The sequence below is a fragment of the Microtus oregoni genome, unplaced genomic scaffold (assembly GCF_018167655.1).
Source record: "Microtus oregoni isolate MIOR12 unplaced genomic scaffold, Mior012 000010F_ref0000083, whole genome shotgun sequence".
NCBI classification, from domain to species: Eukaryota; Metazoa; Chordata; class Mammalia; order Rodentia; family Cricetidae; genus Microtus; species Microtus oregoni.
The window spans coordinates 45,009,749-45,027,390 of record NW_024543069.1 but is presented as its reverse complement, the minus strand read 5'-3'; the positions used below and the strand labels follow the sequence as shown (position 1 = coordinate 45,027,390).

Genomic DNA, 17,642 nt, shown 5'->3' with positions numbered 1-17,642 from the left:
CCTGCGTGTTCATTTTGAGCGAACAGCGTCAAATCCTCAGAAATTCACGCAGTATTATACTTTCTTGTTTTGCTTTTCAAAATGAGCTTACAGAGGGAGGGGTATGTCGTCCATACCTTGTCTCTATTGCTCCTCCCTCCCCATTTCCTTCGCCCTGCCTCCTGCTCCCCCTTCCCCTTCTTTCCCATGGCACCCTTATTTTGCTTTCATGTCACACGTATTTTCATACCCTCTTCCCCCCCGCCCCCAGTTCCCTTCAGACTTTTCCTCCCTTCCCATAATCCCTTTCCAGTTTCTTGACCCTACTCACATCGCATAGATAGGCACATATATAAATATTTAGATCTAGGATCTACATGTGAGAGGAAACAGTTGGTATTTGTCTGTCTAGGTCTGAATTACTTTAATAGTTCTTTTTCCCGTCGTCTTTCTGCAAATATCATTATTTCATTTGTTACTATGAAATAGAATTCAATTGTGTATACATACCACACAGTCTTTATTGGTCTGTTGATGGGCTCCTAGATCGACTCCATTTGCTTACCATTGTGAATAGAACAGAAGACACATGGACGTGCAGGAGTCTGTGTGGTGTAACACAGTCCTTTATATACCCAAGAGCAGCTAAGCCCTATGGCAGTTTTAATTTTAGTTTCTTCCCTTTCTTTCTTCTTCCTTTCCTCCGCCTCCTCCTCCTCCTCTTTTTCTTTCTTTCTTTTCTTTTCTTTTCTTTTTTTTTTAAATACGATCTGAATTTGTAATCTGGTTGGCCAGTAACTATATGGCTCAGTCTGGCCTTTGACTTACAGAGATCCTCCTGCCTGCCTCTCAGGTTCTGAATTAAAGGCATGTGCCACCTCTCCAGGTATAGTTTCTAGAGATACCTGCACTCTGATTTCCATGGTGGCTGTACCAGATTACCCCACCAGCAGTAACTAAAGCTTCTCTCTCCCCTCCCCACATTTCTCTCCAGCGTTTACTGTTGTTGTTTTCCTGAGGGTAGCTATTCTGCCCACCAAGATGAAATCTTAAAATGGTGTGATTTGTATTTCTTTGATGACTAAGGGTGCTGAATGCTTTAAAAACATTTTTTTTCTGAGACTCCTCCGTTCAGCTGAAAGATTTCCTTATATTCTCTGTTGATGGGGTGAGTAGATCTTACATTTTTCAACTTGAGATGAAAGCTGAGCCCAGAACATGCTTCCTGCACTGTTTTACTCAAGAGTTCTGTCAACTCTCCATGCTGCATTAGGAAAACACCAGAACCACTTAGACATAATGTCACCACCCAGTTCTCTGATTGCTAACAGCAATAAAGAGATTCCCTTTAGGATTTGAAAGTTTGTATATTTTGAGATCAACAATATCTAGTGGGAAATGTTTGAAGAAGCTCCCTGAAATCTCATTAGACCTAAAAGCTAATTATAAATATCATTCAGTCATCCAGACACAAGACTTATGCTCTAACAGTCTTAAAATATGTAACAATTATGTATCTTACTTGATTAAAAATAAGCCCACAGGATAAGTCACCTTGCAGCTTCTCAATATTCATTTACTGGGTGTTGATTTTGTGACATCAGTAACTGAAAAGAATACAACAAATGGTTTCTCAGAAAATTGGGAATCGATCTACCTCAAGACCCAATAATCCCACTCCTGGGCATACATCCCAAGGATGCTCCATCCTGCCACAAGGACAGTTGTTCAACTATAGCAATTTCATCCATAGTAGCCAGAAACTGGAAACAACCTAGATGCCCCTCAACCAAAGAATAGCTAAAGAAAATGTGGTATAATGGAGTATTATTCAGCTGTTAAAAGAATGACATCATGAAATTTGCAGGCAAAGGGATAGAACTAGAAAAAAATCATCCCGAGTGAGGTAACTCAGAACAAGAAAGACAAGCGTGGTATGTACTCACTCATAAGTGAATATTAGCTGTAAAGGAAAGGATAATCAGGCTACAACCCACAGACTCAGAGAGGCTAAGTAACAAGGAGGGCTCAGGGCACATCTCCCTGGGAAGGGAAGATAGAATCAATTTTGAGGGTGGACTGGGGGTTTGGTAGGGATGGAACAGGAAGAATCAGGTGTGGAAGACATGGAGGGAGAGTACTGGGAGAGGCAGTTGGAATTGGTGGGTCATTTTGGAGGCGAGTGCAGCTCATTTTCTTGTCAGACTGTCTTTGGATTACCACCCCTCAAATAAAGACAGAGACTTCTTATTAATTATGAAAAATTGGCCTTGTCTCAGGTTTTTTCTCGACTGGCTCTTATAACTAAAATTAAGTCATATTTTTTAATCGATGTTCTGCAACATGGCTCGTTACCTCATCTCCTTTCTGCACATCCCACTTCCCTGCCTCTCCCTGGCAAATTCTACTTCTCTTCTTCCCAGAGATGTCTCTCTCTCTGCCTAGAAGTCCTGCCTATTCTCTCCTGCCTAGTTATTGGCTGTTCAGGCTTTTTGTTACACCAATCAGAGAGAGAGAGAGAGAGAGAGAGAGAGAGAGAGAGAGAGAGAGAGATATCAGTGTAAATAAATATTCTGCGACAGTGAGGCAGAAACTTAGTCCAGTGGAAAGTCTCTGGGATTCATGAGGGTGACCTTAGTGAAAAAGTGGGGCGGGGGGAATACACAACAAAGAATAGCATAAAAAAGCAAGCCACAGAAGAGGAGAAAGTATTTACAAACCATAGACTGAGAAGGGTTGTGTTTCCAGTCTGTATGGAGTCCTTCTTCAACAGAACCACTAGAAGACATTTTCAAATGAGCCAAGGCTCTGAACAGATATTTTAGAAGATTCCAATGGCCAAACCTCACCAGAAGATATTGAATCAGGAAAACACAAATCAAAACTCCAGCCAGACGCTACTTACCATCCACTCAGTGAGCTATAACCAGTCGTCAGGTGCTATATGTTGTTGCTGAGAATATAGAGATTATGCAGGTTGACGGAGTGGATAATAGGACAGCCACTTTGGAACTCTGCTAGTTCCTCAAAAGTTAAGGATGCAGTCATGGTGTGATCTAACAGGTCCCCAGCACCCTGGCCGCCTGGCTAGCTTATACCCCGAAATAATTACATGGACACTGTATTCGTTTAAACACTGCTTGACCCATTATATCTAGCCTCTTCTCAGCTAACTCTCACACCTGGACTGGCCCATTTCCAATCATGTGTGTAGCACCCCAAGGTGCACTTACCGGGAAGATTCTAGCCTATGTCCATCCTGGGTCAGAGCTGAATCGCGTCTGCCTCAGAGAGCAGAGCTCTCACGTCCACCCGGGAGAGTGGAGCATAGCGTCTGTCAGCTTCCTCCCAGCATTCTGTTCTGTTTACTCCTCCCACCTATGTTTTAACCTATCAGGGCCAAGCAGTTTCTTTATTGCTTAATCAATGAAATCAACAGATTGATATATGACACTCCCACATCAACAGGTCACTGCTAGGTCTGCACTCCAGAGAAGTGAGAACATAACTCTACATACAGACTTACATAGAAATGTGCCTGGTCACAGCGCTCTTAACAGCTAAAGGCATGCACAGCTTGAATGCTGATCAGCTGACAATGGATAAACACTCTTTCTTGTTCAACCGCAGACATGAGTGAGCTACAAAGGTGATCCAACAGGGATGAGTTCCTAAAGCAGCCCACTAAAGGTGCAGGGGCTCACACCTGTGCTCTCAGTGCTTGGGAGGATGAAGCAGAAAGAGAATCGCCATCAACACAAGGCGAGTCTAGGCCATGTACTAAATCCTAGGTCAGCCAGAGCTACATAGTGAGACCGTCTCAGAGAGACAGAGACAGAGAGGCAGAGAGAGACAGACAGGGGAGGGAGGGAGGGAGAGAGAGAGCATGTAATACATGTCGTGAGAAAGTAGGGGGTTGATTTGAAGTTAGGAAGATGGTCAGCAAGGGAAAGAGAATTAATAAGAACAAAACATTATAGAACCTATCATTCTGTATGCTAACAAAATTTAAGCCAGGTAGTTATGGTGCTTGCCTTTAATTTCAGCATTTGGGAGGCAGAAGCAAATGGATCTCTGGGTTCAAAGCCAGCCTGATCTACAGAGTGAATTCCAGAACAGTCAGAGGTACACAGAGAAACCCTGTCTCATAAAAACCCTAAATAGATAAATAAAATTTAAAATTTTTTAAAAGAATAATTCAGGCTGGCATTGTGGCTTGTTCCTTTAATCCCACCACTCAGGAGGCAGAGGCAGGTGGATCTCTTTGTGTCTGAGGCCAGCCTGGTATATGTGCTGAGCTCCAGGCTAGCCAGGCCTGCGTACTGAGCCCCTGTTGGAGGAGGAGAAGACAGAAAATGTGTCCTTAGAATCAATGAAAATAAAAGAACATGTCAAAGCTCCCAGGAATTAGCAAAAGCAGTACAAAGGGAAGATGCTTATACTCCTAAGTCCTTCATTAGAAAAGAGAAGGTCTCAAAGTGTCAGCTTAATTTACTACTTAAGGATCCAGACAAAAGAACAACGCAAACCTAAAGGTAGCAAGGGAGGGACATCAGGATCAGACAGGTCACAGGCAGAATGGGGAAAAATCAGTGACCAAAAGTTAGTGTTTAGGATGATTGACCAGTTCAAGAAAGCTTTAGTCAGAAGCAGAAAGAGAAAAAGGAAATATTCTGGTTTCTGAAGACAAAAAGTGAAGATGGAGCCACTGTGTAAGTCCACAGTGGGAGCAGGTGACCCCCACAAAACCTGTCCAGGCTAGCCCAGGAAAAGGTATGAAATCTGGATGGGCATAACTAGTCAGGGGACCGTGATCAACAGCTGAATACTCCTCTCAGGGTAAAGCACGGGGTTCTTGCGATTCTATTGCTGCATCCTGATGAGCTCCACCCAGCATTTTTCTTTCTTTCTTTTCTTTACTTTTTTTTTTCTATTTTTTTTTCGAGACAGGGTTTCTCTGTAGTTTTGGAGCCTGTTCTGGCACTAGCTCTGTAGACCAGGTTGGCCTTGAACTCAGAGATCTGTCTGCCTCTGCCTCCGAGTGCTGGGATTAAAGGCGTGCGCCACCACCACCTGACTGAATTCCACCCAGCATTTAAAACCTTAACAGCAGTCTTCAAAATTGGCTCGCTCATGGCCTTGGGAAAACTGCACATCAGAATTGGAAATGTGGCAAATCTCATGTTTTATGTATTCTACCACAATAAGTAAAAGCATTGGCAAACATTTTTGGTGTCTTCTTAGTTACAAATATAAACTTAAGAGAGGTCAAACAGGGTCATTAGGGGCTCATCCTGAAAGCTCCATTTCTCTTGTCATGAGGCGCTGTCTCAGTGGCTGTGTGCTTGTATCATCAGAATGCAAATGTAATTTATTACACATCTTTCCACAATGCATGGTGGTTAGGGATCTTACTTATTTGCTTATTAATTTATTTATACCAAGGGTAACTATTGGGGGGTGGTAGAAAGAGAACCTATGGTTCTAATGGTTGCCATTCAAGTCAAATGACTGCTTCCTCAAACCACCTCATCTGGCTGAGGACTTAAACCGTAAGAGGCCACATATAGGGGCCTACACTTGGAATCCCAGGATTTAGGAAAGTGAGACAAGAGACTCTCAAGAACAGTGAGGATAGTCCTTTAAAAAAATAAGAAAGAAAGAAAGAAAGAAAGAAAGAAAGCCAGATGGAAGTCTGTCTCTGCTAATACTGAGAATACAATGTGAAGTTTGAGGGACGTTCTTCAGCATGTGTAGAACATATTTTGTACCTGAATTCTTTTAGAAACAGTTTCAGGGGGAGTAGACCTATTTTACTGAGATTTGAGGGCTTTTATAGTTCACATTCGTTGTGGATTTCTCCTGTCTGCAGGTGATGAGGCACCCAGACCACGTGTCCTCTAGTGTTTATCTGTGGGCTCATCATGAGAAGCTCGTCATTATCGACCAATCACTGGCTTTTGTGGGTGGGATTGACCTAGCCTATGGACGGTGGGATGACGATGAGCACAGACTCACCGACGTGGGCAGTGTGAAGCGGGTCACCTCAGGACTGTCCATGGGCTCTCTCACAGTGAGTACCTGTTACCTTTGAGGGGCGGTAGAAAATCGACAGGCTTGTCTAAACCCATAGGAATACCATGATTGACCCAGTGATTCAGAGGTGGCAATGGGAGATATGGTGGACATACCTACTTTCCTGTAACAGTCTATAACCTGCCTAACCCGGGACCTGGCCTCTCTCAGCTTCTCTCCTATAGGAAGAGAGAGTGAGTTCTGGATAGCTTATGCCATCTCAGTCGGTTCTAGTTCAATTCGAGTAAGAAGCCCATCCCAGGCAGCTACTGGAGCTGGGTTTTGTTCATATATGAGAGTGTGTGCCTGGCTATGGTGGGCATTTGTTTTTAGCATTTTCCTACTTCTGGACACAGAGGTCAGTAGAACAGTCTGGGGTCACTAGAGCGAATTGGAGCAGGAAGCTAAGTAATAACTCCTCAAAGTACCTGCTATCAGGAGCTGCTAAAAAATCCTTGCTTTGTTTCAGCTCCACAGGGCCCACATGCAATATGGATAAGGATTCAAAGAGTTCAGGGGCCCCTCTTATTTCCTGAGGGCTATGCTGCTGGCTTTTTTGAGGGTTGAGAATGAGCAATACCCTGCCTGGATACATATCATTACTGTAATCAAATATCTGATGGGAAGCAGGAGGTGCGACTGTTTCGGCCTCAGCTTAAGGAGTGCAGTCCACCGTGCTGCTAAAGTTGTGGAGGCAGGAGCGGGGGTCCTGCTCATTCCGTCCCATCCACAGTTAGAAAGCATGGAGATGACAAGCAGTCAATGCTCAAGGCCCACCCCCATTGATTCACTTTACCCTGCGCCTCCCTGAAGTCGTCCAAAACACTGCCACCAACTGGTGACTAAGTGTTCAACAGCCTGCGGGCACTTCACATTCAAACCATGGCAGTAGGGAACACAGAAAATGACTGAGGAGGGAGTCAGCTGCTCATCAGAGTTATGTAGCTTGACACTGAATTTAAACAGTTTAATTAGTGTGAGGTAAGGGGGTCAGTGAAATGAAATTTCAGGAATTTTAGATGGGCGTGGTGGCATGCACTGTTATAGTCCCGAATGTGGGAGGCAGGGGTAGGTGAATCTCTAAACTTGAGGTCAGCCTGATCTACATAGAAAGTTCCAGGACAGCTAAAGCGCTCACAGGAGTCCTCCACCACCCTGTGGCTGACCTGAGACTCTACGGAGAGTCTGTTCTGGGACCATCGCCCTTTGTAAACCGTCTCTCAGGTCTGCTTGAGTGAGAGCCCATTGCAGGATACTATATGCATCGCCTTTTTTTTTTTTTTTTAAATAACTTTCTCAGGCAGCAACAATAGAATCGATGGAATCGTTAAACCTCAAGAGTAGCCACGAAGCTCATAATAACAAGCCCATCCTGAAGAGTGCGGATGAAACAGACGGCAAGCTGAAAGGAATAGGGAAGCCCCGGAAGTTCTCCAAATTTAGTCTCTACCGACAGCTGCACCGGCGCCACCTGCACAACTCGGACAGCGTCAGCAGCATCGACAGCGCCTCCAGTGAGTCTCGTCTCTGGTAGAACTTGTCTTGGCTGTGCTGTGACTCTTGACCTGTTTTTTATCAATCCGTGGTGGCATTCCATGAATAATGCCTCTAGTTTTCCGGGCCATCCTGTGTGGCGCCATGGCCCCTTTGGCACTGTTTGTGTTTTGAGACAGGGTCTCATGGAGCCCAGGCTGGTCGCAAACTCACTATGCAGTAGAGGCTGGTTTTGGGCTCCTGTCCGCGCCATGCAGGCGTCACAGGCATGCACCACCATGCCTTTTTACAAGGTTCTGGGATTAAACCAAGGGCTCTGTGCACTACCAACTGAGCTCCATGTTGGCCTCCCTTGCGTCATTTACAAAGCATATTTGTTTTCAACACAAAGTCATCATAACAGCCACTATTGATCTTTTGATGGTCACATAATGACTAAAGCTTTGTAAAATATGACAAGCTGCCAAGTGAAAAGGAAGGCGTCAGGTGTACTTCATAAACCTTTTGTAGACGAAAGTTCTCTTTTCGTCCAGAAATATATTGTTTGTATTAGTAGAAATCAGATATTCTGTATCTTAAGAATTTACTATTCCTTGCAAATCTTGTTTAGAGTGTTGTGATTTTTGATCACACTAGAACTAATGACTGATTCTATAGACTTGCTTGTTTTAAAAATAATTAAGCTTGCTTTTTGAGTTTAGAAAATTTGATACATATGTCAAATATAAATATAAACAAATACACACACATATATGTAAACATGTTTCTTTGTAAAACAAAAAAGAACTCTCAACTTTCTCCAGGTTATTCTAGCCACTATAGAAGTCACCAGAATTTAATCCATGGGTTAAAGCCCCACTTGAAACTCTTTCGCCTTTCCTGTGAGTCTGAGCGGGGACTCACTAGGCACGGCACTGGTAAGTGACCTGCTGGTGTCAGAACCCCATGGTCGTTGGCTTTTGTCGCTTCCTCTGCTACTGAGCACAGTGAGTGTGTGTCCGCACCGGCTTTCTGCTCGGTCTTCGTGCCCCCTACGTCAGTTAGAACCTGCTCCATGCACGTGCAAGCTCTGCACTTCTGAGCACTTACCTTCTAGTGGTAGCGTGTGCGCACACACAGCCAGCTCTGCGCAAGGCAGAAGGACTTCCTCTTACTGACCTAGAGAAACGTTCTGAGTAGGGAGCTTGTCCAGTGGGTCTGACAGTAACTTGGGGATGGTGAGAACAGTAACTTGGGGGTGGAGAGGACAGTAACTTGGGGGTAGAGAGGACAGTAACTTAGGGGTGGAGAGGACAGTAACTTGGGGTGGAGAGGACAGTAACTTGGGGATAGGTAAGGACAGGAAGGTTTTGCTGGTGAAGGAAAGGAGCCCAGTATAGGCCCTGGTATGGGAAGACCAATGCCTTAACTGTTAAGGACAAGCCTTGTTCAGCCAAGGCACAGTGATTGGTGTTAAGAGGACACATTCAAGGCATAGAGTTCCGGACAAAGTGGGGAAGACACAACTTCATTAGCTGAAAAAAAAATCATCATGTTTTAAATGGGATTGATTAGAAAATATTATCTGATACTTTTTATGAGAAGAATTAGATACGTTAAGCATGAATTAGTCAGGGGCTAAAGTATGGGGCTGGGAATGATGGTTTTGGCAACTGATTTGACCTAAGGGTGAAGAGTCACTACAAGTCAGCCACCGAGGGTTCAGATGGCTCCTCACTGCCTCATGCCTGTGATGCCTGCAGGAACGTCACAGATGAAAAAACTTGACCGGCACGGCACAGTGTTACTGCCCAGTGTAGTCCCAGCTCAGCACAGCCTCCCGCTCAGTATCTGCATGTATAAACCAGCAAAAGTGCAGGCACTCTGTCCGTTTCAACCTTGGCTTGATCCTGAGGCTAAGATTCTGCTCTGCTAGGTTAGGACATTGGAGCCCAACTACAGGCTGGGATGAAGCCCCAGGGGACCTGACTAGTAAGACTGGAACTTGAAGAGCGGTTCCAACGTTCTTTAGGAATCCAGCTTTTCAACTGTATTTAATCATATGTGTTTATTCCATATATGTATAAGTGTATGCTAGGCCGTGGTGGCTGTGTGGAGGTCTGAGAACAACTTGTAGGAGTTGGTCTTCTCTTTCCTAAGGGATTGAACTCAGGCCTCCGGATTTGAGGGCAAGCACCTTTATCTCCTGAGCTATCACATGGTCCCAGACACAGCAATTTTTAAAGTACATTAACTGTATGTAATGTACCAAAGCACAGTGTAACTGTTAATCTTGTAAATTTGAACAATATTGATACACAATGAAAAATGGAAAACATTATATGGGAGATGTCTTAGTTATTTAACATAAAGTTAGTTCTTGATTGGCATATGAGTTTAGGGACAGCTTTCATTTGTGTCTGTTCCTGTGTGCACCTCAATGTTCTGAGGTCTGGAAGCTTTTAGGTAGCTGAGGGGACCAAGACAGGGTGCCTGCAGGTATAGATATTAAGAAGAATTTTTAATTAAGGCGGGCCTGGAAAGTGGCATTCTGATGTGTGTGTTTGCTGCTTTAGAGGTGAGGTTCAAAGTGAGATGGGAGATTGAGTGTGATTCACTGCTAAAGTGTGAAGACTCTGCACATTGACTACTAGTGCGTGCATGATGGGAGCAAGTGGAGCTGAAAGGCCAACCCCTGGTGGAGGGTGTGACACCCACAGTGGCGACCCAGGACGGGATGCTGCTGGGAAGTGCCCTTGCTTGCTTTCAGCCTTTTCCACTGGTGACTTGTTTATTTTAAGAGAAAAGGAGGAAGTAAACAACTCAAATTTTAGCCTCTGGGGATGATAAGGAAGAAGAGGTCGGCTCATCCTTAATGAGACCGAGCAGCCAATAAAGCAGAAGCTCACATAGTTCTTTAAAGATTTATCTTTAGCTTTAATTATGTGTGTGTTTCTGGTGGATGCTGGAAGCAAAAGCTGGGTCGCCTGTGCTCCTAATCATTGAACCGTTTTTCTGGTCCCCTTGTATGAACATATATGCACTAAGCTCCTATGACATACTAACCACTGTCCTAACTACTGTGAGTTAAATTAATGTAGCGAGGATGGGTTTTACACACACAGACTGTTGCACACAGTATTTCAGGCAGTGATAATTACTCTAGTGGAAACCAATGGTGTGTAAGCAAAAGGATGAATTACTATTTTATATAACCTGAATAAAGAACATTGCTCTTACAAGTCGAGTTTCCACTGGTGCTCAAAAAGGAGAGGAGGAGCCGGGCGGTGGTGGCACACACCTTTAATCCCAGCACTCGGGAGGCAGAGGCAGACGGATGTCTGGGAGTTCGAGGCCAGCCTGGTCTACAAGAGCTAGTTCTGGGACAGGCACCAAAGCTACAGAGAAACCCTGTCTCAAAACAAACAAACAAACAAACAAAAAAAAAAAGGAGAAGAGGAGAATAAGAAACTATCTGGGGAGGTGTCCTAAGTAGGAACAATAACAAGTTCAAAGAACCCAAAGCAGGAGGATAATTGGGACGTTCTAGAAATATGGCTGTGGAGATGGGAATGTTAGAAAAGCAAGAAGGTAGGGGACTGGATGGACTCTAAGAAGCTTTGTAGGCTACTGTAAGAATTTCATTTCTGGGATGGATGCTGTAGGGGCACAATTGACTGGTGCGTTGTACTTACAATATCAGGAATATTGGGGAAGTCAATGACAGTGCTAACAATGCACAGATAGTCTCATGGAAGGGGCTCCCAGGACACCTTGCCTTGCAGAGACCAAAATGCAAGTATAAGGGGTCCCTGCAGGTATCCAGGCAGGAAAGCGAACTGCACATAGAGATAAGATGAAAACAAGGTGCAGATTGACTTGTCAACCTGGATCAGACTCGAGAGAGTCTCAAAAGAGACAGTTTCTGTTGGAGGAGAGAGCTGCCACCCCAACTGGCTTAGCTCCGAAATAATCACACAGAAACTGTATTAATCAACTCACTTCTTGGCCCATTAGCTCTAGCTTCTTATTGACTAACTCTTATGTTAATTTAACTCATTTCTATTAATCTGTATATTGCCACGTGGCTGTGGCTTACCGGCTAAAGTTTTGGCATGTCTGACTCTGGCGGTAGCTCCATGGCTTCTCTCTGACTCGGCCCTTCTTTTCCCCAGCATTCAGCCTAGCTTTCCCTGCCTAACTAACTTCTGCCTTTCTATAGGTCCAAAGCAGTTTTTTAATTCATTAATGGTAATCACAGCACACAGAGGGGATTCCCACATCAAGTATTTAAACCCAGTATAATTTGAAAAAATATTTCCTGGTGTAATACAATTTCTGGTGCACCAAGAAGCACAAATACATTGAAACTCAACTTAAGTTGCATGTCATTTCTTCCCAGAAGATGAGTTTAAGAGATAGACTATCCTATCTGTAGTAGCTGAAGAGCCTAAGGGTCTAACCTGATGTCAGTCACACATATAGTGTAGAAGTTGTTTGGGCTATTAGCCATGTCTGGTCCTGGCTGTGGGAGTTTTGGGAGCCTCTGGCTATAAGGGTCCTGATTAGAAGAGCTTGATGTGGCCCGGCCCACAGGTAATATAAGTCACCTGGCTGTTTGTCACTCCCAATTCTCAGCTTTCTTGGTGGAAGAGCAGGTTTTTCATCTTTCCCATTGGAAAGCCAGTCCTGTGTGCTTAACATTCTTGGTTTCTCTGGAGATCTGTGGGCACAAGGATCTTGGTTCTGTGTTCCCAACACAGGAGAGATCATGGCAGGGTTCAAAGAGGAAACTACACTAAATGTGATTCCTCTTAATGAGGTCAGTAACCATGGTAGATTCAAAAAGCACTTAGCCACCCTTAAGGATTTTTTTTTGTCTTTTCAGAATTATGTTCTAAGGAGGCTTCGATGGGGCAGGGGGCTATTGCTTTGCCTGACACTATTTTAAATGCAGAGATTGATTGCTCTCACATTTGGGGAGCATCTGCTGAGCTCTCCTTTGTAATGCTGAGCAGATTAAGTAAGCGGGGGTTTCCGCATTATCAGTGATTCGTTGATCCTAATGGTAATAAGGTATGGCTTCTCCAGACTTCTCTGAATTGCAATGCATAAGCTTCATCTTTTCTCAAGCTTAGGTCAGGCAGATATGGTGGCACATAGCTGCAGTCTCAGCCTTTGGGGGACAGAGGCAGAGGACTGTGTCAAACTAGAGGCCAGTCTGGTTTAGCTTATGTAGTAAGTTTAATGCCAGCTAAGGCTAGATAGGTCTTGTCTGAAAACAAAGCAAGACACAACAAAGCAAAAAGCTAAAGAAAACCAGTTTATTGTCTGCTAGCTGATTGTGAAATACTTTGAAATGTTTTACCAGCTAGCACAATGGTCAGTACTCTTGCTGCAGGGGAAACCTGAATGGACCCAACCAAGACAAAGTCACAAATCCTCACAGACACTTGGAAATCTAGAAAGTTTGAAGAATGAACATTTTCAAAACCACGTTACTCATTCAGGACCTGGATTGCGACCACCCTTGAATATGAATATAGTTTCAAAAGATAGGATGTTGGCGGTGTAGCTCAGTGGTAGAGTGCCAGCCTAGCATGTGCGAGGCCCTAATGCTACAGAAAAAACTTTGGAAGGTAGAAACTAAGAAAGGAGAGAGCGTTGTTTCAGGATAACGTTTTTAGGGCACAGATTCGGAAATGAACACCAGAAGCAATTGTTTTCAGTTCTCAAACTAATGCAGTTGGACAAACCCACAAGAAGCCCTGAGTCAGATAAGCTTCAGAAACTAGAAAATGCCAGGGTTTAGAAAAGAGATATCATATCTATACCCTGTATTATGTGGCACTTCCACCAGGCTCCGGCTATACAGGGATGTAAGCAAAAACCACATATGTGCAGCATGAGTCGGGATAATGCAGTCAGGACGTAAGCAGACTCCACGTGTGCACAACACAAGTCGGGATAATGCAGTCAGGATGTAAGCAGACTCCACGTGCGCACAACACAAGTCGGGATAATGCAGTCAGGACGTAAGCAGACTCCACGTGTGCACAACACAAGTCGGGATAATGCAGTCAGGACGTAAGCAGACTCCACGTGTGCACAACACAAGTCGGGATAATGCAGTCAGGACGTAAGCAGACTCCACGTGTGCACAACACAAGTCGGGATAATGCAGTCAGGACGTAAGCAGACTCCACGTGTGCACAACACAAGTCAGGATAATGCAGTCAGGACGTAAGCAGACTCCACGTGTGCACAACACAAGTCGGGATAATGCAGTCAGAATGTAAGCAGACTCCATGTGTGCACAACACAAGTCGGGATAATGCAGTCAGGACGTAAGCAGACTCCACGTGTGCACAACACAAGTCGGGATAATGCAGTCAGGACGTAAGCAGACTCCACGTGTGCACAACACAAGTCGGGATAATGCAGTCATGACGTAAGCAGACTCCACGTGTGCACAACACAAGTCGGGATAATGCAGTCAGGATGTAAGCAGACTCCACGTGTGCACAACACAAGTCGGGATAATGCAGTCAGGATGTAAGCAGACTTCATGTATGTGCAGTATGAGTTGGGCAACGCAGTTGGAAAAACTTTTATGTCAGTTCAGGTTAGCTTATGATAACAAGTGAACCATGGACACACCATTGGGTTTTCAGGGTTAGGGAACTTAGGGGTTGTAATTAAGAATTAATTTATATAGACTGGGCCAATGGAGTCTATCTGGGTCAATTTTGGAGGCTCTAGTGAGTCTAAGTCAAAAAATGCTGGGGAACACTATGGTGGAGGTCGGCTAAAGGGAAAGATTCATGAGTGATATACTTGATGTAAAGGGATCTAACAATGTGTTCAAGACTAAAAGAGATGGAAATTTCCAGAAGAATTATTAAGATGTCCTTAAGGTTCCGGAAGTGGTGAGAGAGAGGATGTGAGGAGGAGAGCTGGGCAGAGTGGTAGAGATGTCCAGGTGCCTGAGAGGTTGGCATTGAGTCACCCTCAGAGGGATTGGTGCTGTAGGATGCTGTAGTTTTAGCGTTAGGTGTGACACAGGCGACTATGGCAAGGCCTGGAGACTCCCGGTAGGAATGGGAAGACACCCTTGCCGCAAACTTTGACTACTGACAGACAAGGGGGCGGAGACCTGGCACGAGGCATCCACGGAGAAGAGATGCAATTGTGAGGATGTCATTTGGGGGCCAGATACGGCACTGCTGTGTCTGCTCACATGTGCACGTGTGCTGGGCTGCCTCCGTGTGTTGGGAGGACTGCTGTCCCTTGGCATAGTCAAGCCTTGGCTAGAAACAAAAGCACATTTGAATTGTGGGCATCTAAATCCAGTTACTTTCAGGGTTGTTTTCTGAGACTAGAAATTTACTTTCATTTTGCTATCAAATGATAACCAACTATTATAATTATCTTATATTTCAACAAGTGTATAGGCGCCCATGTTACAGTCTCAGCTTCATTCTCAGATTGATGAAAAATCAATTATATGTATGTATACATGTTTGTGTATGCATATATTTGCAATTACTACACACAATATTGTATCTCAAATTTAATTCATTTTTTTTAAAGATTTTATTTATTTATTGTATATACAACATTCTGCCTCCATGTATGCCTGCAGGCCAGAAGAGGGCACCAGATCTCATTACAGATGGCTGTGAGCCACCATGTGGTTGCTGGGAATTGAACTCAGAACCTCTGGAAGGGCAGCCAGTGCTCTTAACCACTGAGCCGTCTCTCCAGCCCTCAAATTTAATTCTTACATGTTTGTGTTTTTTAATTTTTTATTACTGTGTGGGGGAAGCTACACCCCTTCATATGTGGTATGACAGGTCTGTGGAGATTAGAGAACAATTTGGTCTAGTCCGTTCTTTCACCACGTGCGTCCTGGGATTGATGTAGGGCCCCAGGCTAGGTCGTGGGTACCTTTATCTACTGAGCCACCTCTCTGTTTCTATGTATTGTAAATTTGGAATTGACTCTTCATCGTCTGCATTCTCACTTTCCCTGTCCCTCCCTCAAGCCTGGCTTCCCAACAGTATCCATGCTTCTAGGAAGAGCCTACATGTCAGCACACATCCTATTTGAGCCTACGGGGCAGCGCACAGCCCATATGTTCTCTTTCCTTTCAGGGGTCTACAGCAGGACAGCCAAGGCTGGGAGAAGATAATGAAGTCTCTTTCAAACATTAGTTGCTTTTGTTGACATTGACAATTTAAACCATTTTTTTTCATACTGCATATTTAATGATCTTTCAAAAGTTAATATTAATTTTGAGATAGAATATTAGGTGTGTGGTTACTGCATAAAAATATTTGTTCTGCAAGCATTGATTAATTACTTCCTAGATGCTGGGAGCTGCAGCAGGTGGTGAAGTGCTGCGGTGCCCGCTATGAGTGTATAGGCTCCCGGAGGAGGGATATCCATCCACTCAGTGATTTATGCAATCGCATGGCCTGGTCAAAGGCCGTAATAAGGTCTTTGCAGACAGGACAGCATCAGTGCTGGTGAGGCCACTGCCGGCACGGGTCTGCTCCATCTCTCTTGAGGCCAGAATGATACGGCTTATAATAGAAGACTAAAAGATCAGCCCACAGGGAGAGAAGAGTATTCTATTCAGAATGGGTAACATGCAGACTGCACAGAGGCAAGGTGGATCAGCCTGTCACAATACAGTGAAGGAGGAGGCACGCTGACGCCTGGGGCTCAGGAAAGGGAAAATGGGGAAGGAAACGACAGATGGCTGCTGGGAAGCAGCTCCTACACACACCGACCCCTTAGCACTTGAACCACCTGTAGATGCTCCGGAGAGGAGTTTGGGTGCTATGGCAGCTGTAGTGTATGGGGCCAAAAGACCTCTCATTGGCTACTTCAAGTGGTTTTATTATTATTCCTTTAGCAAGCGTTCTTGCGCCCCATGTCTGCCCGATTAATGCCCCCTTTGTGCAAGACCTGCATTTGTGATTTCAGTTCTGCTTCTCCCCTGCTTTGTTTGATGTCTCAGGGACACATCCCTGAAGTGTTCATGCTGTTTAACTTGGGTATCTGTTCTTAAGTAGAGTGATCCATTTATCGCTTTGTGGGATGCTGCTGCAACTGTGCTTTAGTGCCTCGGTTGTAAGCTTTGTCTGTTACGTTTTATGGATAATGTTTGTTAAAGATGGAAAGATCTTAGCCGTCATCTAGGCCAAATCATACACTTTACATGGAAGGCTTTATGACCCCAAATGTAGAAGCTTGGTGCCATGTAGCTATATTATTCTGGGGCTGGAACATGGACTGCCTATAAATATGAGACTCATGTTTTTTGAGATGAGAAAGGCATGAAGCATCCACCATATTGGTAAAGGAAGAGGTGGCCTAGCTCCTGCTGCTTCTGTCTAGTGGACCTCCCTACTCACCTGGCTATAGTGTTCTCTTGAAGCACCACCTGGGGAATTCTTTTGTTATAATATATTCTGTGATCTATTCTCCCTGGCCTAGTAGGCGTTGAGAATAAGCTACTCAACTGTTAAGAACGTTAGCTTCCAAGTTAATGACTGACGCTTGTTTGGGCCTTCATTGCTAATCTAAAGAGAATCTCGTGAGGGTTGGAATACTACCCCAGCCCACAGTCCCTGATCAAATGTACTTAGGCTGCCCTAGTGACAGGAGTCAAGAAGAAAAGTGGGGTAAAGGAGTGTTAGGGTCAGGAGGTCCCTCTCCAGGGCCTGCCCAACTCTGTCTCTGAGCCAATCTTGCAATGTTCACAGACACTGGCTCCATCCGAAGCGTGCAGACAGGCGTGGGAGAGCTACATGGGGAGACCAGGTTTTGGCACGGGAAGGATTACTGCAACTTTGTCTTCAAGGACTGGGTTCAGCTGGACAAGCCTTTCGCTGGTGAGTATCAGGAGGAGGGCGGTTGCAGGTTCCATTCTGTTTTTCCATTTTGGGGCATTTCAGTAAGTATGCATGCACGTGATCTAAGTGCCTTCTGTCTGTTTAAAATTTTGTTTTTGACGTTTATTAACTATATGTAATGATTAATTTCATTATGACATTTTCATAATACATATATGCATGCATACAAACATATATTATTTTGGTTTC

General features: G+C 44.5%; 1 protein-coding gene across 5 annotated transcripts in view; it reads left to right on the top strand.

Annotated features, from left to right (window-relative positions):
• Nucleotides 1-17,642, top strand: part of Pld1 (phospholipase D1) — a 216,052-nt gene that overhangs the window by 125,656 nt on the left and 72,754 nt on the right. For 4 of the 5 annotated variants that reach the window (XM_041658928.1, XM_041658929.1, XM_041658927.1 and 1 more), the window contains 3 exons: nt 5,852-6,052; nt 7,355-7,568; nt 17,304-17,432. In XM_041658928.1, coding sequence (XP_041514862.1) covers nt 5,852-6,052; nt 7,355-7,568; nt 17,304-17,432 — 544 coding nt within the window. Of the gene's footprint in view, nt 1-5,851; nt 6,053-7,354; nt 7,569-8,351; nt 8,466-17,303; nt 17,433-17,642 lie in introns of all 5 variants that reach the window. The other variant, XM_041658931.1, reaches the window with a different exon arrangement.